Source organism: Anolis carolinensis, chromosome 1, assembly GCF_035594765.1.
Source record: "Anolis carolinensis isolate JA03-04 chromosome 1, rAnoCar3.1.pri, whole genome shotgun sequence".
Classification (NCBI taxonomy): domain Eukaryota; kingdom Metazoa; phylum Chordata; class Lepidosauria; order Squamata; family Dactyloidae; genus Anolis; species Anolis carolinensis.
The window spans coordinates 59,978,740-60,005,275 of NC_085841.1; the positions used below are offsets into that span (position 1 = coordinate 59,978,740).

Here is a 26,536-nt window from a genome sequence, read left to right on the forward strand (position 1 = left end):
TGTTAAAGAGGATCTGACCTGGGGCACTCATACGACAGTGTTGGTTAAGAGGGCCCAGTAGAGACTGCACCACCCGAGACTTCTAAGGAACCAACAACGGAATAAAGAATTGCTGATGACTTACTACCATTGTGCTATAGTGTCCTAACCTACTGCATCAGCGCATGGTTTGTTAACTACACAGTGGCAAATAGGAAGGCACTTTTTTGAATTATTACCATCTGGCAGACGGTACAGGGTAACAAAGGCAAGAACAAACAGACTAAGAGGCAGCTGGAGCTGTAACTATATTGAACTCCATGGCTTCACATTGATGTGGCATTAGGGGCTGTGTGGTGGTGGTGGGAGTGTGGAGGGGTGAGTGTGTTGTGATGTGATGTATGCTGGGGAAAGCATTTAATTTCATTGATCAATGTACAATGACAATTACTCTATTCTATTCTGAATCCCACAACTCCTGTCAGGTTTTGGGCCTCTTCTCTCCTTTAGCCTTCTCATTTGCTCTACAGCAGTGATTCTCAACCTAGGGTCGCCAGATGTTTTTGGCCTACAACTCCTAGAAATCCCAGCTAGTTTACCAACTGTTAGGATTTCTGGGAGTTGAAGGCCAAAAACGTCTGGGGACCTCAGGTTGAGAACCACTGCTCTACAGGCTACAGCAGAAGAGGAATAAGAAGTATCATTTTTGCTGGCACAAAAAAACCCAAAAAATAAGCCATTGGAACTTGGTCATGATAAGTAATATTAATGATAAACTTTTCTGCATTTCTCACGTGAGAGAAGTATTGAAAAAAGTAGCCCCGTGGCTTGCTTAGTACAGCTGAAAAAGCAAACACAACAAAATTATTGAAAATTAAAAAGGCATGCCGTAATATTTTTGAATATATTGTGAAAGAATATCAACAATCAAATCATCATCAAGGTTTGAAAAGCAGACTTTATTTAGTAGGCACATTTAAATTGTACTGGACTGTAAAGCTTTCATTAGCATTTGTGAAAATTGCAGTTTGCTTACACTGAATGGTGTTTACTATGCTTACTAGGTTTCAAGTTTAAAGAAAAGATATTGCTCTACCGCAGTGATGGGGAATTATAGTCTAAAAACATCAGGACAACCACATGATGAGGACAATCCCTCATCATTGGCTGACTGGCAATGCCTGATAGGAGTTGCAGGCCAACAAATTGAAGGTCAACGAATACCTATCCCTGCTCTAATGACTGCTGAGATCAAGATTGTTAGCAATAAAGCATCATACAGTATTTTGAGGTGTAATTTAAATAAACCTGACATTTGGCATTAATCAAGACCAAGCGTAGCAAACTAACACAGACACAGAGAGCTTTCTTAAAATAACCTATCAGATTTGTGTCCTTTTAGCTGCCATGTCAAAAGCCAGGTAGTGCTTTCAATGCTAAATTTTTAAAATTACCATCCGGATCTATGCGCAATAAATTCATGTGGATCTGTGACTTCATGCTAATTAAAAGCCCAACTAAGATTCAAATACATTTCATCTTAATAAAATAGTAAAATCAAGTTCCATAGTTTTGTATCTGGCTTGATTTACTTTCTTGTTTCTCTTGCATATTCAGCTCCATCTTCAAGAAGCATTGCAAATCTGATATCAGTAGATGAAAGCATTACCTTGGCATGAAAGCAAAAAGGAGGCGCCTGAGGGAGATACGGGAAGATTCACGTAAAGCATGAAGTTTTCTTAAAACATTTCCTAAATATTAAAGCTATGTAGGGTTAGAATTTCAAAGGGCTTCAATTTTTTTTACTTTTTCCTGAGGCTTCCTAACTTGACAGCGAGAGAAATATTTCTTATGGGTTTGAAATTTCTTTAAAAAACCAACTAGTTACTGCTGAGTCAATGTGGCCTTGTATATCTATAATGGCACAGGTAATACAAATAACAAAAACATACTGATGCTGCACATCTTATTTGATATAGTTCAGGGGTGGGGAACATGTGGCCCAACAAATGCCCAACTGCAACGCTTTTGAGCCTCAGTTCAGCCTAGCTCATTGCTTATCTTATTTCAGGGACTGGCAATTTCCTGCTCCCCCAGTAGGCCATATTTGTGCCCATTCACTATAATTGCTTCTTCCTTTCCTGGAAATGAATCACTCACAGATTGGCCTCAATCCACAAACCACCATTCTGAGTAACATTGGCCTTGCCAACAGTGAGTTACTCAGCCAATGTTACCCAGAACTACAACTGATATACTCCCCATCTATGCTGTTGTTACATGCTGCATGTACATGCTAAAACCTGATATTTTATCATCTTGAACACATTTCCAGCTGACCAAACTTTTCAAGGAGACTATAACATTTTATGTAGTTTTAAAAACTAACTAGTTCAGGACAGGGCATTGTCTGGCCCCCTAACTGTTGTTGGATTATAACCTCAGAGCTGGTTATACTGGCTAAGGCTTTTGAGAGTTGCAGTTTAACATCATTTCAAGAGCTACATGATTCCCAGCCCTGTTACCAACTCTGGTTACAGGTCACTTTCACCATACAGTGCTGAGGAAAATGAGGTATAATCCAGAGCTCCAGAAACGGCTCCTGGACCCTTGTAGGCTGGCATTCTCTTGATACAGTACTGTGCTTGTTCAGGTGGCAGTTCTCGAAGCAACTCATCAGAAAGAATATAAGGCTGTAAAGACATAAACGGAAGATTTATTTGGAGTTGTTAATTATTTTTCACAATTAGCACAGTTGTTATGTATTAGGCTATGGCTTAAAGAGATTGCATGTTGAGGGGTGAGATCTGCTTCACATAGAGATTAACAGACTACGCAAACACAATATACTGGAAAGAAAACAGTCTACAATTTTGTTTGTCACAGATGCAGATAGGGCTGTCGCACTCATGGGTCTGGATCCAGACATCAACCAACCCACCTGTTGATTGATGAGCCGCATCCCTCAGGAATAGCCTAAAAGGTCCAACTGGGCAAAATCCTCACATGGTCTCTGTCACCAGTGGGTATGACCAAATTTTCTTCCCATGCTGGGTAAGAATCACTTCACAACACACTCCCCAAGTCCCTCAAGGGGATCACCTACCAAACCAATGCCTGGTAAACATTGGCTACCCAATCCTGGATCCATGACCCATGCCAAATTATGACGAATACAGTCATGCCCCCTCCCAAGCCCACAAATATAGGGAGGAAGGATGAGATGAAGCTCAGAGAGCCAGGCCCAGCACATCTTCTTGAATACTGCCCCACCCAACCAGAGTGAAACCAATTACTCCAGCTGTTTTAAACCCAAGTGGTGGCACTGCTGACCCAACACAATTCCTTTAAGGCTAAGGGGTCCCTGAGAAGAAGCACTGACCATGCAAACATTTAGCAGCCTTGCTTCAATCCTGGTCTGCACTCTTGCCACATGGTTAGTCAGTTTTTAAACTGTATTGTTCTTTTAAAGGGTTGCATACTACCTTGGAGCCCATGTTGGGAGAAAGGTGGGATACGAATAAGATAAATAAGTGTCCACAGAATTATACAGAATAGTAAGAACACCTATGGATCATTTGCTAAATGGTAACAATTTGGAGACTACTGGCAGGAAGGCTTCATTCAGTACAGCTTCTGGCCCCGTATCCACAAAATTAATCCATAATTAGTTAATCCCCATTTGTTGAACTCAATCTTGAACACATTTCCAGACAAAAACAAAGGTTTTCTTTTTTTTCAGAACCCTCCTCAGCTCTGAAGTACAATCTTTATTCCAATAGCAGAATTTGTAATCTTTAACCCATGTTTAGAGTTCCTCACACAGCTTAACAAAACTGCTCAATTGTTACCTTTTATCAAAAATATCTTATGCCTTGGGTTTCTGAGCTTGGCTACAGTCTATTGTTCAATTTCTTAGCATTTGGTTACTCTGCAGTCTTGCAGAAGTAGAATTTGTAAACAGAACAATGAGGATGGAAAATTCCATTACCTGGAGACAAAATACACTAACCTTATCTGAAGCTAGGATCCTGAAAGAAGCGATAACTTGTTCAGCCGTGTCAGTATCTGCAGTCTCTCTGGTCATGAAGTCAATAAAAGATTGGAAGGAGACGTTTCCTTGGCCATTGGGGTCAACTAAGGACATGATTCGGGCAAATTCTGCTTCTCCCTTTATTCAAAGACAATCATGAAAGTTAACAGTGGAAGGAAACATAAGAAGGAATTAGTGCATGGTTTCATAGTATGTAATTTACTGGGAGTCAGATGTGCCATTTTTATTGTTGAGTTTTTCTAATACATGTAGAAAGGCCACAAAGAGGAATGTGTGGGTTTGTTCAATATGCTCTTTTCTGCCTTGGAGGGCTAGGTTTAATAGCTTTAGGTTACAGGAGAGTGGATTTTGATTGAACATTTCAGGGAATATCTTGGCAGGAAGAATGGTTTGGCAATTGACCAACTGCCTAGAGAGGTAGTGGGATTTACTTCTATGAGTATATTCAAAAATAGTCTAGATAGCTACCTTCTAGGAACACTAACTGGAGATCCTGCATTCAGCAGCATGTTGGACCTGATGGCCCATAGGACTGCTTTCAACTCTATGATTGTATCTGCAAAGCATAGAAAGCTATAGGGAAATAATCACATTGTAAAATTCTCACCAAATCATAACCCATTGAAATTAAGCAGGCTCTGAAATCATCATGGTCCATAAGCCCATTCTTCTTCTGTTGATGGGAGGAGAGGATATGTGGAATGCAGCAAAGAAGGTTTTGGTCATTGGAGGGAAGCCATCATAATTTCCACAAAGATAAGTATGAAAAGTCCATCACCAGGTGCATGGCACCCAAGATGTTCATTCAAGGTCAATTCCAAGGAGATCCACCAGATGCAAAAAGAAGAAGAAAAAGCTTACATAAAAGACACGTTACAATTATGCTATAAAAGAGGCAATTACATAACAGCAAACAACCAAAGAAGAAAGAGGGGGTTAATATTCTGCGTGAGCCAAAATCACTTGGTATAGCCTACTTTGGTATAACATAGGGTTTTTTTAAAAAAAAATTCTGGCATTTTAATATAGATGAAGAAAAGCAGCTGTATGAAAGGTTGGTTTGTTCAAGAGACATTGTAAATATATTCCAAACTATCTGAACTTGGAATACCACAATTATTTTTATTTCATGCATAATTTTGCAGGGACCAAGATGAATGGAGCTGTCTCTTCCGGCTGATATCCAATCATGTCATCATGGTACAGCAAAGTCCACAGCACAAGAAATTGCACATTTTCAAAGCTAGCACAAGGTTGCTAACAAGATCAGTACAGAGTTTATTGCTCAGGCTGTTGTGCCAAGGTTGCACAAGTGATTGTACAACTGGTAGTTAAACCAGTTACACAATGGTCTTTTGTAACACCATAGAGGTGCACTAGCAGGGATTTTCACTTCCATTTCATTGAGCCAAGTCTAGGTCTCTGCATTTTACTTAGTCTTTGTTAAATAGCTATGCTGAAAAATTCAGTAATTTTAAGTTTAAAAAAGAGAACATAATCAAAGACAGAAATAATACTGAGAAGAAATATATTCATTTGTAATACTAAAACTGCAGAGCCACATTTTAGCAACAAAAACTAACTGCAAACTTGTATCAAAGTGCAAACACAAAACATATACTTACATGTGCATACATACACTAAACTAATAAACAAGAAAACAATACTATGAACTTCACATTCACATACTCCCTTTAAGTTTAAATGATATTATATAACCATATTTTTTCATTTGTAATTTCTTCTAATTCATAAATCCTATAGTTGTTGAAAGGTTATAATATCAAGTTGATCAAAGATTTCTTCATAATTAACATAGTCAGTTTGTCCATCTCAGCTAGTTCACTGATCTTCGTAAGCCATTCTTCTTGCACTGGGATAACTGGTTGGAAAAGTCCAGTTGCACAATGGTCTTTCAACTACACCAGTGGAGACTTCGATATCATTAAGCTGAATGCAGTCTCTGTATTTTAATTTGTTTTGGAAAGAATCCTGAAGGCTTGCTGAAAGTGGTATGTAATTGTTCTAAACAATAAAAACATCAACTAACAGCTAAAATCCAACCTTGAAATCAGAGGCTTTCAGCAAGGTTATTCTGATTCATTAAACATGTTTTGATCAAACAAAAGACAGAAGAATTTCTTCATATGAGTTATTTTCACAAGCATAGATTAAGGTATTTATCATGCTTAAAAGTCAGAGAGAGAAATCCTACTGGCAGATAACAAACAAGCAAAGAAGTAATCCCCAAATGCCCACTAGAATCCAAGTACTCTGGATCAATCAAACCCCAACTTGTAAGTATTTTGTAAGCCCACAGCACCTGACTTTACATTTATTTTGGGAAAGTGTAGGCACTTTCCCAAATGGCACACACATTGGGAATGGGGAGGTCTGGTGCACATCATGTCATGTCACAAATAATATATTGGATGGGTCTAATGACAGCCCAAACACATCCTAAATTGCAATTACATTACACATGCTAATACATTATTCTTTTGCTAGGGAAGTAAAACTATATTTTGCAATATAAATGATTGAATGTTCATGACCATATTAACAGCATGGACTTTAGGAAAGATGTATGGATTTCCCATTGCAAATTACTGATAAAAATACATTCAGTTTCCCAATCTTATATGAAAGAGCTCAATGTGCATCTTGAAAGTAAGTATCACTGTTACTTACAAAAAGCTTATGTTCTTGCTAACAAACAAGAGGGGAAGAAAGTTCTATTTCAAAGGTGACATGTTGAATAGGAATGATAATTACCTTTTGGTTTAAGGAGTAATGAGTTCCTGGCACCTTCTAAAAGTTTTAAGGACATTTCCGAAGCATGTTGACATAAATATTCGTATGCCAATCTCAAAGTTGTATCTTATTCTCTTATCAAACCAAGGCTTTTTAAAGTAACCGAAAAAGCAATTTCTAGTATGGCGTAACAACACAGTTAATTAATTAATTAAACAGTATCATGAAAAATATTACACCATTATAATAACCATTACACTGTAATGAGAAACAGGAATAAATTACTTTTTTAAAAGGAGTATTCCAAACTATGATTTTATAGGAAACTAGCTGTGCCCAGCCACGCGTTGCTGTGGCAAAGTGGTGATGGTATTGGTTAAAAATTGTTGTGTAATTTTATTTGACTTTATTTGCATTTTTTATTAATTTTATTGTAAGTTATATTTTTATTTATTATATTTTATTATTTTCTTGTATTATTTTTAGTTATTTTCTGTTATTATAGTATTTTATTGTATTAATTTTTTAGTGTTTTTTATTATTTTTTATTGGGTTGCTAGGAGACCAAGTTGGAGGAGCTTAGCCTTCTAACTGGCAGCAATTGGATAAAAGCAATTATTCCTCTCTCTCTAATTAGGACTTTATTTTTCTTTTCTTTTTGTTGTATCAACCTAGAGGCCTGGATGATGGGTTGTGTTGTCAAATTTCGAGGTTGGGTGGCCTGTAGTTTTGTTGTTTTGTGGGTCGCCATGATGCCATCACTCTTTTATATATATAGATGGAAAACTCATTTTACACAATCACCAAATGTACATATTGCTGTAGGTAAAGTGCATGAAAAAATAGTTTTTAAAAAATGGTAAGACCATGGTTTTATGTAGGAAAAAAATAAGGAAAGACATCTAATGAGGCAGGAATGATCAGGTGACCACCTGGACTAGGTAACCAATCACAAAAAGCCCCACTAATTATTATAGCCGCATCATATCTCATTTGAATAGATGGATATGTGTTGCTTGATGTTGGGTTGCTTTGGGATTGGGTGGGTCTTGAATGTATCTATGTTTGCACTTGTGGTGAGGCATTGAATGTTTTTCATCTGTTGGATTCTGCCCTGAGTCCCCTTGGGGAGATTGGGTGGAATACAAATAACATTTTTATTATTTTATTATTATTTTATTTTACGAAAACTATTTTTAAAAAGAAAACTGCAGTAAATAGTGGGCTATTTTACATCACATTACATCCTGAAAAAAGTGTATTTGTATTGAAATTAAACAAAATATTTTTATCAAATCAACACCTGAAATGAAGTATGGCTTTTTGACTAATGAAGAACCTATCTAGGATTCAAAGGGAGAAAAATATATACCGCCAGGAATCAAGAGATGGGAATAAAATCGTGACAAGGGGAAGGTACCTTATGAAATGTTTTGTTTTCAAACAGTCACAGCAGTGGGGAAATGCCAAGAAAAGTGGGTTGATCAGGGGTGAGACATTCCAAATATATTGACTTAAAGAAAACGATGTGAATAGGGCATGAAGATATGTAATAAGAATTCTTTAAAATTATTGTGTGTTCCTGGCTATTTAAAATAAACTTGTCTGTAAAGATCTATCTTCATTTAAATGTGTAAAGCAGTTGAAGAATGTATAAATAGTTTCAGGAATACACAGCCCATTTTTTAAAAAAAGAATACCGTACCCTGTCGAAGTGATTAAATGATGCTCTGAATTCATTCATTTGCTGCTGGGTGATTCCTTTGGCATCTCTTGTAAGGATCTGATTCTCAACTTCATTGATCGTTCGGGCAACAGTGGTCAATAACAGCTCCCATCCAACACGGATATGCTATTATACAGAAAACAGAAATGCTTCAAATATAAGATTAATAGAGAACCAAAAGACTGGAAAATATGCTGAGGCTGTCATCTAGTACACCTGTCAGGGTATAAATACAATGACCGTGTTATTGCAGGAGACAGCCAAGCAAAATAACTCAGATGAAATATACCTAGTACCTACTTAGACCTTTTTGTCCTGTATGTCCTCATTATTCATTTTAGTTATGAGAAGTTTTTATAAGCATTTGCTGTTGCTCATAAATATTCCAAAAAAAGCTGTAGCTAGCACAGTTTACAACTTCAACTGATTTCAGTTTGTAGAGAAAGTTGAAAATAGATACAGCTGGGCTATGATGGGCAACTGCTGGATACCAGTATGGCTAGGTGGGTAACATTACAGAAATAATACAATATCCAAATCTGGTCAATGGAGCGTATAAAGTGAGCTTCAGCAATTTGGAGCTGTGCATGTGGGCCAAGCTGGACTCCTAATTTTAGCTATGAGCAGAGTGTGGCAAGTAGAAGAGATTACTCTGACATTCACACTTACTGCAGCTTCACAATATTAGATCTAAATAAGCTGAGGCCCCATCTTTATTGCCATATAATGCAGTTTCATAATCCAGTTTAACTGCACTGAACTGCATTATATAGGTCTACACTGACATAGGTATAAGCTTTCCCCTGACATCAAGTCTAGTCATGTCCGACTCTGGGGGTCGGTGCTCATCTCCATTTCTAAGCTGAAGAGCTGGCGCTGTCCGTAGACACCTCCAAGGTCATGATTGCATGAAGCGCCGTTACCTTCCGCCAGAGCGGTACCTATTGATCTACTCACATTTGCATGTTTTAGAACTGCTAGGTTGGCAGAAGCTGGGGCTAACAGGGGTATCTCCCCCAATTCTAACCACTGACCTTTCGGTAAGCAAGTTCAGCACCTCAGTGGCTTAATCCACAGCACCACCGGGGCTCCACACTGACATATAATGCAGTCAAACTGCATTATGAAAGTGCAATGTATGACAGCATATATGGGGCCTAAATCTACAAAAGCTTATGCTAAAATGTCGGGTGAGGCAGTTGCAACCATCTTTCCACAGAACATTTCTGGCATCTAGTGATTTTCTTCCGTGTGCGGGGCATTACAAACACATCCCTGCTGGTATTTGTTGCAGCACTACCTCCCATTCCATCACCTCCTTGACTATGAGGAGAACCTAAAAGGCACCAGCACCTTCTCAAACCTTCTACAGTCCCACAGTAACCTATGGCATACAGTTTATCGGAGAGCTATTTATTCACAGTGCCATCTCCATACATTCAGTGTGAATAATGATACACTCAGGTCTTGCTTATCAAAGAAACTGTCTCCTCTGCCATGCCCTATTATAAATCGCTTTGCTTGACAGAGAGTGATTATTGATAGTGTCCTCCAATTATAGTGAGAGACAGGCATTCTTAATAACTGATACTCAGCTCTGCTTTGACAAAAGCTGGAGTAACATATGGAGGCAGCTAAGCCTGCTCTTTTCATATGCATTTTAGTGGCAGGAGATAAATAGTGTTTTTAGTTTTACATTTATATTTTTTGGGGAAGATATCATCTTCCACGATACCATTTCATAAATCTTTTTTTATTATTCTTCTTTCCTGGCACAAGCCCTCAATGAATTGTTGGGCTGGTTTCTTATCTTGAAAGGCAAGGAAGAATTCATTGCTCATTTTAAAAAAATAGCACCAATTTAGGGGCAGAGGGGTCATTTACTCTACTGTGTTTTTTCCTGCGCAATCACAGTTAAGATCAGTAGCTGTCAAGGCATCCAATAACTTATTCTTATTAGGCTGGTTTAATAGGCCAAATGTTTTACAGCAGAATAAAAGGCATTAAAGGGAGGAAAAGAGCCCCACTTCTGCAGCAGAAAATATAACAGAGCTACACCACCTTTAGAATTGGTACAGCACAGTGATTGAGAGGGTGAGCTTTTAACCAGCATATATACCTGACTCAAACCAGGCAATAGCTGTGATCTCACAGAAAGGGAAGGAGAATCTATTCTTAATAGGGGGAGTAAAATGTGTTTTCAGCTGGAAGCAGGAGCATTTATTGGCATCAATAGAGGCCCCCATGGGGTACAGACCACACTGAGTGACACCATCAGAGTGGGTAACACTAAAGTGACTATCTACAATTTTATGAACCATTTCAGATGATTTGTTTTTGTTTTGCTTTATTTTCTGTTCATCAAAATATAGTATGGGTCAGGCATGGGCAAACTTAGGGGCCACATGGTGGGCCGGAGTGGGGTGGGTGAGCCGGGAGAGGGGGGTTCCCCCAAGTCCTCCCTGCCCTTTCCTCCCCCTTCCTCTTCTCTTTCAGAGGCAGAAAGTGAAGAAAATATGGGAAAAGATTGGATCCCAAAAGGGGTTAGTCTTGATCAGAATGAGATGGTGTATGGGAGAGAAAAAGTACTCGTATATCCCTGAGCCCCTGTATTGCCTACTCCTGATATTGAATCCTAGAGCTGGAAGAGACTCCCAAGGGAGATTCAGTCTAATCCCCTGCCATGCAGGAAGACACAATTAAAGCACTCCTGATAGACAGCCTCTGCAGAACAGCCTCCAGAAAAGGTGACTCCACCACACTCCCAGGCAGCCTATGCCACTCTCCAACGGCTCTTACTCTCAGGAAGTTCTTCCTAATCTTTTCAGTCGAATCTTTTTGCACACAACAGCATAAAGTGAGTTTCCCCACTCCTCACCCTTTTAAATCTTGAAACATGATTCTCATGTTCTCTCTCTACCTTCTCTTCTCTCAGCTAAACGTCACCCAGGAGGGAAGGAGGAAGGAAAAAGAAAAGGAAGAGAGGGAGGGAAAGAGAGAAGAAAGGAAAAACAAAAAGGAAGGAAGGAAGGAAGGAAGGAAGGAAGGAAGGAAGGAAGGAAGGAAGGAAGGAAGGAAGGAAGGAAGGAAGGAAGGAGAAAGAGAATGGGAAGGAGGGAGGAAAGGAAAGGCAAAAGGCCGGTAGGGAATGAAGGAGGGAGGGAGGGAGAAAGAGGGAGGGAAGGAAGGAAGGAAATCAGGGAGGGAGAAGGGAGGAAAGAAGGATAGGATGGTGAGAGAGAGGAGGGCCCCCGGGCCTGGGTTTATCCATACCTGGTATGGGTGGATGTCCATGAGGATGATACCATGAGTTGCCAGACTGGATGACACCAACTCTAGTGATGCAGCTGGGGTTACCATCAGAGGCCAGCATTGTTTCCTTCCCTTTAATGCCCACCACGGGGTCGGTGGCAATCCCTGGAGTATCTTGAACTATTTGCTTGCTCATGGCTGCTTACTGCCCTCTCTAGCCAGTGAGAAAGGCGCCAGCAATCTCTGCCCACCTTGTCCTCCTTCTCTGGGAGGTGGAATGGACTGGGCCCAGTATGGGAAGCAAGTTAAGGGGCAGAGCAGTGCAGACAGGCAAAGGAGAAAGATGGGAGTAATTCAGGAGTAAAGGGGGAGCATCCTACAGAAGGGTTCTCCAGAGCCTGATGAAAGTGTTACCTATGGATAAATGTTTTTGGAGAGAAGGCTACAGGAAGGAAAACCAGAAGTGTGTGCACCATTTCTTTGTACATCCCTCTTTTTGTTGTTTTTTAGACTTTCATGTTATTTTTAGGTTCCTACAGACTATGGAGCAAATGTGTTAAGAGGCTGTAGTATATGTTTTTACAATTCTCAGTACAGTTCTCTTTTATTTTGGGCTGGTTTTTGACAATTATCAACACCAACTGCAATATTTTATTCTCACCCTCTGCTGGGCTTCTTTTTAATTCTAAACCCTTTGAGAATAATGTGTTCCTTTTTCTCTTTTTCTTTTTTTTTTAGTTACAGTGCTATGGGGCATTACCGAAACTGCTTTTTTTCACTATGAATCTATAACTCTAAAAATAAAATGAAATGCAATAGCAAAAATAAAATATTTAAACCATAGAAAATTTGCCTTTTCAACCATATGACTCACTTAAAAAAAAAAACCTCGAGGAACTCGAATGCAGATTCAAGAAATACTCTGAATAATCTGCAAAAATAATGGATTATGTGAGCAAAAGTGACAACTTAGAAAAGCCAAAGAGCTCTACGTGAAGAACATACTTTAGATCAATCTGGAAAAACACTTTATGTCTCAGACCCCTTTTACACGACTGTATAAAATCCACATTGAACTGATTGATATGGCAGTAAGAACTCAGCTAATCCACTTCAAAGCAGATATTGGGAATTATCTGTTGATATTCTGGGTTATATGGCAGTGTGGAAGGGCCCTCACTCTTGCTCTGTGTTTCATATATAGTAGGCTCTCCTAATACACCTCCTCTATTGAGGTTTAATTCTAGGACATCTCACCTCCTCCTGAGTACCAAAATCTATGGATGCTCAACTCCCATTATATACCATGGCACTAATACACTATGGCAAACAACCCAAACAAGTGAAATAGTAGGAGGTTACAGAATGCCTTCATAGCAGTGTAGTGCTTGACACCCAGAAAAATCATGATATGATTTTGGGATTTTTGTTTTTTGTTTTTATTATCTTCAAGCCATGGTTGGTTGAATCTGTGGATGCCAAACCCATGGATATGGAGGGACTACTGTATAACCATACAGAGTCTGGAAAAGTTACCTTTTCAGACAGTCACTCCCAGAATCCCCCATCCAGGTAGAGGGATTCTTGAACTGTCATCCAGGAAAGTAACTTTTTCAAACTCTGATTTTAACTCAACAATCTGCCCCATCACGTCTATCTTAATCTTAAACATTGCCTATAATGTCTCTGAGTTTACAGTGTTCCCCATTCATAAGCATTATACGACTGTTGACTGTTAGTAAATTATATCTATGTTACAATTTTAGAGCTCTCAAAAAGGCACCATTATTTGTTAATACAAAGAGTAAACTTAGTATGTTTCCTACTATCATCTCAGATAACATGTTATTATAGGAAGAGTGAATACATTAAATGTATTAGAACTTCAGAACGTAAGAAAAACTCCATAGCTACCTCCATTGTATAGTTGGTGTGCTTGTTATCAAACACCAGTGCTTCTTGTATCAGTTGATGGTCTCCTTCCAGTTTGTCAATGTTGTGTTTATAATTGACAATATTGTGCTCATGCTGCTTTAATTGAGTCATCTGGTCCTCTAATGGGCCTGTTATGTCAACAGAAGTTCGAGCTATTTCCTGCCATAGAGAAAGAAAGAAAGAAAGAAAGAAAGAAAGAAAGAAAGAAAGAAAGAAAGAAAGAAAGATTTTGTTTCACAAAATCTACTTCTTTATGTTTCATGCATGCCAAAGTGAGAACCAACATTAATGGAACTTCCCCTAATATCAGTGGTTCTCAATCTGTGGGTCCCCAGATGTTTTGGCCTTCAATTCCCAGAGATCCTAACAGCTGGTAAACACCTGGGAACCCACAGGTTGAGAACCACTGCCTTATATGAACAAGAGGGATGTGCTAAGGTATGCACATGTTTTATAAACTTTTAAAGAAGGGGGATGCAAGCATAGGCCATATGCAGAAGACCAAGGCCATCTTTGAAGCCCCAGGAGCTCTTCAACCATCTTCTCCCCTAGACCAGGATGCCAGAATAAAAACTGGAGAGGGCTCCTTTACCTTTAATGGTTGTAAACAAAGGAGAATTTTGGCAGGTGTTGTTTTTTTACATTGTTACTCAAGCAACAACTGCTGAAATTCCCTCTAAACAACCATTAAAGGAATAGTAGCCTCCTTCTGACAATCCTTCCCAAGACATCTGGAGAAAAATATTAATCCAAAATGACTGTACACATCTAATCTAGAAAGCATGCAGGGCATGTTTTCCATTACTTTTGTACTTTTTTTGCAATTTTAGGTCCAGGAGATATCTTTTTAAAAAACAGAAGCTGAAAAAGGCTTCTAATTGATCCCCCCCCCTCTCTCTATATATATAAAACCAAAAAACCTCTCTTGGGGCTAAAGTGGTCAGTGGGACCAAAAACAAGGTGAATGTGCCTCCCATGGCTCTTAGGAGAAGACTATTATGAGCCAATTTATTTGAGAATAAGAAAGTAAAGAAACAGTCAGGTGTGTTGGGGTGTGAGCCTCCCTGATATCCCATGAAGAGGCAGTGTTGCCTAGCAGTTGTCCACCTCTGTTTCAAATAATAAGAATTACAAACATTAAGAAGGTTAATGTATACCTTCCAAAAGAACCTGGTGCCATAGAATTAGTGCTATGGAGCTATTCATCCCAACTGGAGCAGAACCACTGAATAAGTAGAATTTAAGTAAGTGCTGACTAAATTCCCACTGATCCATTGGGTCTACTTCACTGTGACTAACAAAAGGACTGAATTCACTGTTCTCTTGCTCCTTTCATTGTTCACCCATCCTGATTGTTGGACTGGTAGCTATATGCATGAGGATTCATTATTCATACATATTTGGGCTATCTGGTCCACTGATTCAATATACTTATTGTAAAAACTAGTCTAAATTATGGATATCTATTTGTCAGTCCAATCTGAAAGGATTTCCATGAACAAACAAGCAAACAAATTCTTGCAACATCATATCAAAGGCCTATGAAGTCCAGCGTTCTGTTCCCAGACTGGCAAAGAGGTTGCCAAAAGCAATGCAAAAGTACAAAAATACCTGTCTATAATAGCTATCTTGAAAAGTAGCCATTGTTGGCATCGTCTGTGAATTTATTGAATCCTTTTAAAATTGGCCGGATTGGTGGGCATCACCATATCTATTATCAGCTAATTGCTTCCAACTGCATGCTTCCACTTCTAACACTTTCATTGGAGTTGGAAGTAAACTATTACAATCTCAAAATTTGTGTATATTCAACGTCCACATTTCTGCTTCTGTTTCTGTGTACTATCTTTCATTATACCCTTTACTATTCTATCCATTTTAGACAAGTTCTAGTTACTTTGTCTCTTTCCCATGTGTCTTGCTGCCATCCATCATGTTCAGAGACTGGAAAAGTTACTTTTGTATGACACACCTCCCACTGTCCCACAGACAGGACGACTATATCATTACCCAAAAGTTACCTTTCCAAGTCTTCAGCATGCTACTCCTAATGTTTGGGATGGACACCTATCCTATTAATTCAGGCTTCTTACCTTCAAGATTTACTAACTGCAAAATCTCTGTCTTTACCTTATTACTCATTTGTTTATCCCTGATACCATTTTTTATCCCTGCTTTATTCCTGCTTTGTCTGTCTAATTTAGATTGTAAATCCATACCCCGTGGATAAATACAGTTTGAATTTTCTGTTCTGTATCTGCTAACATTAAATAAGATAAGTGATAGACATATGAAGGATATTCATTCTAGTAGAAGTTGTTTTATGGAATAGGAAGCAACCCATCATACCTCCATCTTACTTTGAATCCAGGGCCCAATGACATTGGCCTGAGCAGCAAACTGGCGGCGCAGGCGTTCATTGGCATGCTGGCGGGCCAGCTCCTCCTGCAGTGATTGATCCCTTATTGGCACAAGTTGTTTTACCTGCAAAGAGGCAAAGAAAGTCTGTGATCAAGCAACATATGAAAAGTTATTTTTAAGACTACTGGGGGTTCTGAGTGTTACAGTCTCTAAAAGAAAGGTTCTCCAGCTCTGGAGTCAGGTTGTTTGTTAGGTTGTTTGTTTGGTTGATTGATAAAAGTAGTATGGCATACAAAATAACTATAGGCTACAAGAGACTCATCAAATTGACATCACTGCTAAGGAAAGAGAATTTTATTCAGTGAAGATAAACTTTTTACTACTTCATACGACCAAATCAATTTCTACCTGGCAGTGGAGTGCCTGGCATGTTCTATGGTCCCTTCAGGGTAAGACTTTGGGGCAGCAGTCCAGAGTCTCATTCAAGAAAATGAGCAAGAGGGTCCCAGCCTCAGAACTGGTTTTAATACATTTGGAGATCATTTAAGTCTCCCTATCTAAAGCAGTGGTTCCCAACCTTTTTTTGACCAGGGACCACTTGACCAGAGACCACTCTCCAACATTAGTACTAAAAGCATTACGAATCAATTTTTTGGTCAACTTTAGATTCAGTTTGGTTATTTGGGGTGCTGATTCAGAAAATTGCATTGGATAAACCACATCAGCTGTAGTTTCTGATACAGAACATATTCCATCCAGTAGTCACCATCTGCTCTCCCACAGAAAACCATATTTAATAATCTAGAGCTGATGCAATTTTCTGAATCAGCTCCCAAATAATCCCAGGAACAAGCCTAAAAACAAAGACACCAAGGTGGCCCCGCTTCCAGGAGCCAAATGGAATAGCTCAGTTCAGGAGGAGGGAGGAGGAGGAGAAGCAGCAGTCAGGAAACTTGTTGTTGTGCCTTTTGTGAGTAGTCAGCCTCTCCCCTCCCAACATCCCCGTTGCCTTGACACTATAAGAGGGTTTCGTGAGACCAGTCATTTTCATTGTAACAGTGTAGTAACAGTGAGGCCATGGACCATATTTTAGTTCTTGGGGACCACTGGTGGAGAACCACTGCTCTAAGGAGAAGGCTCCCCATAACTGTGGAGGGGAGGGGGCAGAGGCCAATTCTATGAAGACCTTGTGGACTGGACCCTACAACCAAACCCAGATACCTTGGATTTCTTCTAGTTTCCTCTCAAAATGGGGACATGTTCATGGGGACATGCTAGTTAGGGGATTTTGAGAGTTGTAGTCTAGTTACCTACCTTTCTTGAGCTTTGAAGATTTTTTTTTGTCAGTCAATGTGCCTTTATTACAGTCAACAAACCATAAGGCAATATAATAGTTATGTACATCTTAAACACATGTAAAAGAGGAGATATACTACTACTTTAAGTTGAACTGGAGTTTACAGAGTAAAACTCTGAAAGTAAGATTAATATTTTTAAATGCTCAGATAACTATGCTGCCATTAACCATAAAACATATATTTCTGCTTACAGTACCTTATCCCATTTGGTACGAATTTCATCCAGAGTAATTGTGCTGTAAGGATTGCTGGCACTTATTCTGAGGCTGTAACTCTGAATTACTTTCTCCACTTCATTGTTGATTGAAAAGATAGCTTGCCTTTCACCATCTGCCTCAGGTAAAGTCGCCTTAAACTGCTCATGGGCAGTGATTAAACTCTGAAACAGAAGAAAAGCAGGTAAAGACATCATATTAACCATTGTTTCAACAGCTAGAGTGGCATTTTCTGCCTTCTGTCCCAGTGTGTGTGTGCGTGTGTGTATAAATATGATACAGAAGGCTGTATAGGTAATTAAACTCTGTCACTGACATTCCCATTTCTTGACAAAAAGAGGTCCAGGGCTGAGCAGCTAATTACATGTTATTTATGGAAGACAAACAACTGGTATTCAAAGATATAATGCTTCTTAATATAGGAGGAAATACACTACCGTATCACTTTAATCCTCCATTAGTTTGTTTAATCATCTTTTAAAGCTGTCCAACTTAGTCGCCAGTATTATTTCTCATAGCAAATTCCACAATTTAACTATGTAGTCTGTGAAGAAGATTTTTCCCCTTTTATCTATGTTCAATTTCCCATCATTCAGTTTTAGCAGATGAGCCCAGACTTTAGCATTATTAAGGTGGGGGCACATCACCTTCTCCACTTTCATCATGCCATGCATATTCACTGGTATCACATTTCTCCATGTTAACTTTTTATTTCTCAAACAACTTCAAACATGGTAATCTATCTTTTTCAGGGAGTTGTTCCAGCTCCTACTTATTTTGGTTGCCCCTTCCTGCCGGTTTCCCAGTCCCATATCCTTTGGAGTGTAACTTTACACAGTATCCCAAGAGTTCATAACAGACAAGAACATTATGACATTGGTAGGTTTTTTTTTTAAATTCTTTTGATAAGTATCCTCACTATAGAATTTGCCTCACCCCCACTCCTTTTTTTAACAGCAGCTACATACTGAGCCAACATTTTCATTTTGATATCTGAGATCCTTTTCTTGGTAGTCAGAGCAGCTCAGTTCACATCATTTTAACTGGAATACATTTTTATTGCCACAGGATACATCACTTGCAATTGACCTTTATGCCAACTTTTTTGCAACTGAAGTTTAAAAGCACCAATTCCAATTCAGATTCCCATGGTATTCTGCTTCTCACATGCCTCCATTATGAAAACTGAGCATACCTTCCTGGTTTCTGCTTGCTGACTTTAAGTATTTTTCAAATTATAAAAAGTTCCACCAATTCATCCAGAACATACATTCATTTAATTGCCCTATGATTTCCTATACAACTTTTCCTCGAGTCCCTTCTTTTAAGAATGGCCACTTTCAGTCTAATGATACAATGGTCACCCTCTAGAACAGTGGTTCTCAATCTCTAGGTCCTCAGATGTTTTGGCCTTCAACTCCCAGAGAACATAACAGCTGGTAAACTGGCTGGGATTTCTGGGAGTTGTAGGCCAAAACACCTGAGGGCCCACAGGTTGAGAAACTTTGTTCTAGGACATGCCACATAAGGTTATTAGGAGACAAGCAATTTCACATTAAAGTTTCTTATGTAGGGAGTTAATATTATATGGAGTGAATATTATCTAGCCCTGATGTTTTGTTACATCCCGAATAGACTGCTGCAACACGCTCTACATGGGGTTGCCTTGAAAACTTCAAGTGGTCCAACGGGCGGCAGCCAGATTCCTTACTGAAGCGGTGTATAGGGAGCACACATCCCCCCTGCTACGCCAGCTCCACTGGCTGCTAGTCTGCTATTGAGCACAATTCAAAGTGCTGGCTTTAGCCTATAAAGCCCTAAATGGTTCCAGCCCATTTTACCTGTCTGAACGTATCTCCCTCTATGAACCATCTCGAAGACTAAGACCTTCTGGGAAGGCCTTGCTCTTGATTCCACCTCCTGCGCAGGTGCATCTGGTGGGGACGAGAGACAGGGCCTACTCATGGGTGACCCCTCGGCTGTGGAACTCCCTCTCAAGCGAAATTAGGTCAGCTCCCTCTCTCTTTTTCTTTAGAAAGAAACTAAAAACGTGGACGTGGGGCCTAGCCTTTGGACAATAACTTTTCAGTGCAATAAGTCAATATGGAATAGTGCAATTTACAACTGGAATGACTCCAGATTATGCCTTTGAATTGCGTGGTTTTAATAATTGTTGTAAGACTGATTTGTTTTTAAGTTTTTGGTTTTAATGTATAGTGTTTTGCTTTATTGTATGTATGTATATACATCATGGAATCATGCCTTTTGCAATGCTGCTCTGAGTCCCCTTTGGGGTGAGAAAAGCGGGGTATAAATACAGTACTAAGTAAATAAAAAATCATTTCATCAACAAGGTCTAAAACAATCTCTCATCACAAACATTTTCTTTACTAGTTCAGACTCTTTCCTGGAAATATCACTTCAGTCATGGATATTTGCCCTCTATCTTCTGGAATTAAAATCATTTATTTTTCTTGCAATCTGCTCATCTTTCTTTCATATCTCTTTAATTCTTGTCACCCAACAGACTAAGCACAGCTCTTACCAGCTTCATCTTCTTAGTACGTTTAATTTGTCATTGTTGTTCTTGTGTTATTAGCATTATGGAACTCAAAATATTTTTTTACATCTCTGCACTTCTTTTTGATCTCCTCATTATGGCAAAACTTTCAGTTTCTAATGCAAGTCTCCATCCCCCAATAGTCATCTAGACACTGCTTGTTAATCATTCTAATGCCACAAATGCCTTTAGATTCAGTACTCCCTTTCCTGATGTCCCATGTTTTTCAAATGTGTCCATGACTGACGCCTGCAACAGATAGAGCAATTTTCCAAACTGTTAAAGGCCAGGCTAGTACACACTGAACTTTTGATTAGATCACTACTAATGTCACAGTCCATTGTGAAATTGTAGATAGATCAGAAGGTGTTTCATGTACTAAAATTATCTGAGGGATACCTCATCCCACAAGTGTTGCATTTACAAATTTGGGGATGATCTCACTGCTTAGTTGCCATTGTTACACTGTGGGTTACATGAAATGCACAGAATCTGAGTTTATGTTTCTCTGGCCCAGTTCTGGTACTCAAAAACCTCTCCTTCTTAATATCATAGAAATATATCCATCAGACCAAATGTCTCCAAGTTTTTCTGGACCTTCGGGGGGAAAACATAAGTCACAAAATATTATCCCCTTAATGTTTGTAGGACATTAGGATAAGAAATACTTGAAACACTGTGGACTGTAAAGAAAATGCAAATTAACATTTTGTTTTGTTTTTACCTGGATCTCTTCTATACTATGAACAATAAACATATCTTGCAAATCTTCCATGGCACCTTCCATCCAGTTGTTGAATGGAGCAGCTCTCTTTGCAAACTCCAGGTGAAGCTGATCAATTGTTTCCAAGAGTTTCTCTGTCCTCTGTTAAGAAGGGACACAGAAACAGCATAAATGAAAGGTTTTCTTTCCAAGCATGTGTTTTAGACTGACAATTGCATGCCTCAGTGATAGGATGCCAGCCATTGGATTAAGTGCCTACCCTTGTGCCTGCCCTGCTCCCCATCTTTGAAAAAGAGTGCCTCCTTCCCTGCTTGGGTTGTGAGTTCCTATTCCAAGGAAGGCCACGTTGCCCAGGGAATTATGTGTTTTGTTGTATGTTTTATGTTGATTTTAATTACTGTAAAATCACAATTACTGTAATTGATGTTTTTATTGGATAACTGTTTTATTGCTGTGTTTTGATATTTGATTGTTTTACCGGGCAAGGCCCCATGTAAGCCGCCCCAAGTCCCTTCGGGGAGATGGGGCGGGGTATAAAAATAAAGTTGTTATTATTATTATTATTATTATTATTATTATTATTATTATTATGTGTGTTATGTTCTAAATTAGTGCTTGTGGGCAGCATCAGATATCTTCGTCACTGAGACACAGTTCTTATGATGGAGGAGTATGTACTGGAGATGTATGATTTTAAAGAGTCTATACATTCATTCAATGTCAAGGCATCTAGAAATCTTCAACAGCAAAACTTCTGATGGACAATTAACCTGTTTCTAGGGACAGTGGATGGGAGATATATTTTCCATTTTATACATTATATATGGGCCTATTCAAACTAATCCAATAAAGGTAAATTTCCCCTCAGGCCAAGCACATTCCACTGAGGTAGGACTGGGTTGCTTCCTTTTCAGCCAACATAACTGAAAGATAGAATTGCTTTGCCCATGCATGTAGCCGATTGTTATGTTTTAAAATAAACATAAAGTAAACATAAATCACTTGTAATGAGTAACTTTGCTGCCCAAATTCAACAGAGAAAATTTTAGTCACTTTTCACTTTTTGATTCATTAGTTTCAAAAATATTATTTTCTCCTCGTCATATCATTTGGCCTATCCAACTGGAAGAACTTCTGTCACCTCTAATAACTGAGTGCTTTTCAACACCTCTGAAAGGATGATAGCTTCTACAAGACTAACCTTACAATGATCTGTAATACTTGACTGGATTAGCTCTGAATTATGAACCGTATGGGAAAATATCCCCATTGTTCCAACATTAGCCCGTTGGGGCTTTGCAATAGCATCTGGCAATAATGCAATGACATGTCTTTTCTAAGCAGAAAACAGTCATGTCATGGGAAGTGGGTACAGAAGATGCTCACTATCATAAATTATACTCATCTGCCAAAAATATATCACATCTTTAAAATATTAAGCTGCTTTTTGACATCTGTTTTACCTCCAGTGCCTCTCTCCGTTTCTGTGTGAGCGTCCCCAACCTGTCCCATTGATCACATATCTTCTGACATCTGTCGTTGACGCTTGCGGCATCATGATAATCCAGTTCACTACAAGAACAGGGTCACAGTGTAAACAGTCAATTGACTGTCATATAAGAGTATAAACACATAAGACGCCTTTTGTACAGTCATTAATCTAGAAAATATTTACCAGGACACGGCTCTACAAGGGCTAGAAAAATAGTACAGGTGAATAACTGGCTCAGAAAATGGTGTCAAGGGGAGCATTTTGGCTTCCTCGACCATGGCCTACTCTTCCAGGAGGATAGCCTACTGGCAAGTGATGGGGTGCATCTCACACAAGTAGGAAAACACCTTTTTACGCACAGACTCACAAACCTTATCAGCAGCACTTTAAACTAGATTCACTGGGGTAGGAGAACAACAGCCTTGCAAACAGTATTTTACCCATGACCACGGGGAACCGCCAAAAAGGCACAAACGCAGCAAAGACCAGGTACCGAGAGTACAATAACCCCAAATAAACAGCGTGGGGGGAGGTCACAGAGGCCTACATGTCTTTACACTAATGCACAGAGCATGGGGAATAACCAAGATGAACTCCAACTTTTAGCACAACACCATACTTATGATGTCATAGGCATCACTGAAACCTGGTGGGATGACTGCCATCACTGGAATGTAGGCATCAAGGGCTATAACCTCTTTCACAGAAATAGAACAAAGGGGAGAGGAAGAGGAGCAGCTTTATATGTCAAAAACAGTTACATTGCAGAAGAAATGCAAGACTGCAATCCGGGAAACCTGTCTCAAGGTATGGACACAGCTGTTGCACAAGTTTTAATTGTGCAAAGGTGCTCCTGGCCACCGCTGACATCTGGAGTTCCAGGATTAGCAATTAATCCAGGATCACCCACAAACTGCGAACCTGTGTCTTCAGGGGGAGTGTAACCCCATCCAACATAGGCTGTAACCCTATACCCTGATCTGTCTTCCAACTGACCAAGAGTACCTCTGTCTTGTCCAGATTTAATTTCAGCTCGTTAGCCCTCATCTGGTCAACACTGTAATAACAAATTATCTAGATACCCTGCCTCATGTACGGAGGAGGAGTTGTTTAAAGCTACAGACAATGCGGTTGCTGTTGCCCGCTTTTGGTCCAAAACTATTTAGTTGCTTGTGATTTCTTTTCTTTTCTATTTTATTTCCATTATTTGAAATGTATTTGCTGTACCAATGCTTTTGACACGAAATAAATAAATCTAGATACATACAGCAGCTTCCTATACTGCTTTTGAAACTCACTCAAGTTTTGCAATAACAGAGGAGCCCATAAAATTACAAGCCTCAACAGTGTGTAGCAAAATTTAGAATTCTACTGGATGTTGGGGATAATTTCCAAAAAGGAAAAAGCATTCAAAAAATGTAAAGCAACAGCAACAGCATTAGCAGCAGTTAGGCAGATCAGAAGTTTCTAGTGCCAGCAGTAGAGAGACTGAGCTTCAGCAACACAGGAGCAGATTAAAACTTTAAAAGTTATAAAACACTTTATTCAAAGTATGTATTACATAACTAGATAGAAAAATAAATCAGAGCCTAGCTATCTAATTCTCACAGTAGACATTTTGTCTCTCTCCATGTCAACAGGAGAAGAACAAGATGCGTGCCATAGTGGCTTGCCATATGCTTAAAAAAGGAGACATGTCCCCCACAAATATCAACCTAACAAGAAAGGTGATAAGAGGAGAGAACTGAGGGAGACAGGCAGACAGAGAGACCAATGGGGAAAGAGTTTTTCCCTGCTAATTAACTCATCTGCTTAGCTAAGTCCTTGATGAGGACCACAAATTTGTGCCAGGATTTGGTTGCGTTTCAACACTGGGTAGTTTGTGGGCTTTTCCTGATGCTCTGTATGTCCTCTGTCCTTAACTTGTTCATGAGAGTCTCATCATATGCTACATTTAGCTCTTGGCTGCTATTAGAGCACTCTTTGTATGCCAATATTTATCGCAGACATTATAACGATGTGAGTACATACCAATGAGTCAAGGATTTAATCTAACATGAGAAGAATATTTTAAATTCCAGACAAGGAAGGGATGTTTGTAAAAAAAATATCCTGCATTTGAATGGATCTGTGGAACCCTTATTATAAAAAGTCTTAAGTGAAGTGAACAGTTAGGGCATACTTTCTCAGTATTTCCCCTCCACATGGGTTGTATTACAATAACCATCATCTCCAGATAGCATGGCCAATGACATAATTTTACACCAGGATAATAGTGTTTCTGTGTTGCTGAAAGATAGGCCCTAGAGTCAATACTCCAAGTAAATTATGCTAGATAAACTGTAAATACAAAATCATATAGCAAACAAAGCACTGAAATTCTGTTTTCAAAAATAATTGCTTACAGTTATCAGTTCAAAGGCTTCCATAATAGTAATTGTCACAGCTGCAATGTTTTTTAAGTTTTCTTAGATGTAATCAAAAGAGTTACTTTTAAATTTACTTGTTAAAAATTTAAATGCAACTAACCCACTAGAGTTCAGTTCAAAATAGTATCCTCCTATTCACCTTGCCACAGACTTAATACCCACAACAAAGCATAAATGGCCAAAAAGATCTTCAGTAGAAGCCAAAACTTGATATTCCTCTTCAATCACATAGGCCCCATTTACACTGGCATATAATCCGGTTTCTGAATCCATATTATCATCTTTGAACTGGATTATATGGCAGTGTAGACTCATACAATCCAGTTCAAAGCAAATAATCTGGATTCAGAAACTGGGGCCCTAATTTCACTGCCATATAAAATCTAGATTATCTGCTTTGGTAATCTGGATACGGCAGTGTGGATCCAGCCTGGATTATATGGCAGTGTAGATCCAGCCATACTCATACATCACTCATAGATCGACCCTGTAGCCCTTAATCTATTTAAAAGTTACAGTTACACTGCAAAAGTAATGACGTTAACCCTTAGCAAGTTATAACTGTGATTTAACTTATGGTAGTTATATATTTGCAAATGGATTTAATAACAACTAGACGTTAACTACTTGTTAATTTAATATATATACTGCCTCCCAATACGAAATCTAAGGTGATCTGTACTATATGTACATCTAAAGATAATGATTCCAGTCTCCTAACTAACAATATTAGGATCACCTTTAATAACATAAGTCATATTAATGAGATAACCATTATAAGTTTCCCTTTTATTACTTTGAATGTCTTTGCTTTAAGAGTTTATGATCATTCATGAAATAGGTGCTATATTTCTGAGACAATACTGCCTAGCCCAAGACAGTGGTGGTAACTGAAACAAAGCACACAGTACGCATGATGCAGTAATTATCCAGACATTATTGATCGGCAAGCCTTTAACAACTTTAACCTTTATGCTCCTAAACTTAGCTGCTGTAAGAGAAAATGGCAGTGCTGACAGTGGATTGCAACTAGTGTAGCCCAAGGTCACACACACCAATTGTTCCCTAAAAATAGCCAACTTTCACTGCCAAGAGAAGAGGACTGGAAAATATGGAGCTATAGAGATCCAGGAAGCAGAAAGGAGCCATTTCCTTCAGAGGGACTGAGCTAACAACTACCAGAGTTAACTGAAAGACTATCATCCATTTCACATCCAAAATTTCTCAGTGCAACCATCTCTCTGAGAACCCTGTCTAAAGCCAAGAACTTTTGTCTTCTATTTCTAATCCTTGGTTTTCCATAAAAGTTATCTCATGACACCATACAAACTTTTTTAAGTTGAACTACTTTCTTATAATAAACAGTGAAACTTGTTTATACTTGTAGTGAAGAAGGTTGTAAATACTTTTTCTACTTTTTCTTTTTTTGTCCTATTTTTTGGTCCATAACTTTATGAATCCTCTAGACAGCATAGTCAGTGGTAATCCACAGAACTAAGCTTTCTAAGAACTTTTCCTTGCTGACTGATGTCCATATTAGGATTATGACGCTGGGAATCTGATAAAAGCTACCCATGATAGAAGACAGACTTACAATAACAGAAAAATAAACAACATATTTAATTGCTTAATACTGAACATTTCAGCCAAAATTAGGCACTTTCTAAGGTACAGAAATGATATGTCAGAAAAATAGT

At 38.8% G+C, this 26,536-nt stretch overlaps 1 protein-coding gene across 1 annotated transcript in view; it reads right to left on the reverse strand.

Annotated features, from left to right (window-relative positions):
- Positions 1-917: 917 nt before the first annotated feature.
- The window catches only part of actn2 (actinin alpha 2), a 72,499-nt gene continuing 46,880 nt past the window's right edge, over positions 918-26,536 (reverse strand). The window contains exons 13-21 of the mRNA XM_062975252.1: positions 22,382-22,490; positions 20,919-21,059; positions 17,616-17,798; positions 16,050-16,184; positions 13,680-13,859; positions 8,493-8,639; positions 4,641-4,706; positions 3,992-4,150; positions 918-2,672 (exon numbers count right to left, since the gene is read on the reverse strand). Coding sequence (XP_062831322.1) covers positions 2,514-2,672; positions 3,992-4,150; positions 4,641-4,706; positions 8,493-8,639; positions 13,680-13,859; positions 16,050-16,184; positions 17,616-17,798; positions 20,919-21,059; positions 22,382-22,490 — 1,279 coding nt within the window. The 3' untranslated portion in view covers positions 918-2,513. The remainder of the gene's footprint in view (positions 2,673-3,991; positions 4,151-4,640; positions 4,707-8,492; positions 8,640-13,679; positions 13,860-16,049; positions 16,185-17,615; positions 17,799-20,918; positions 21,060-22,381; positions 22,491-26,536) is intronic.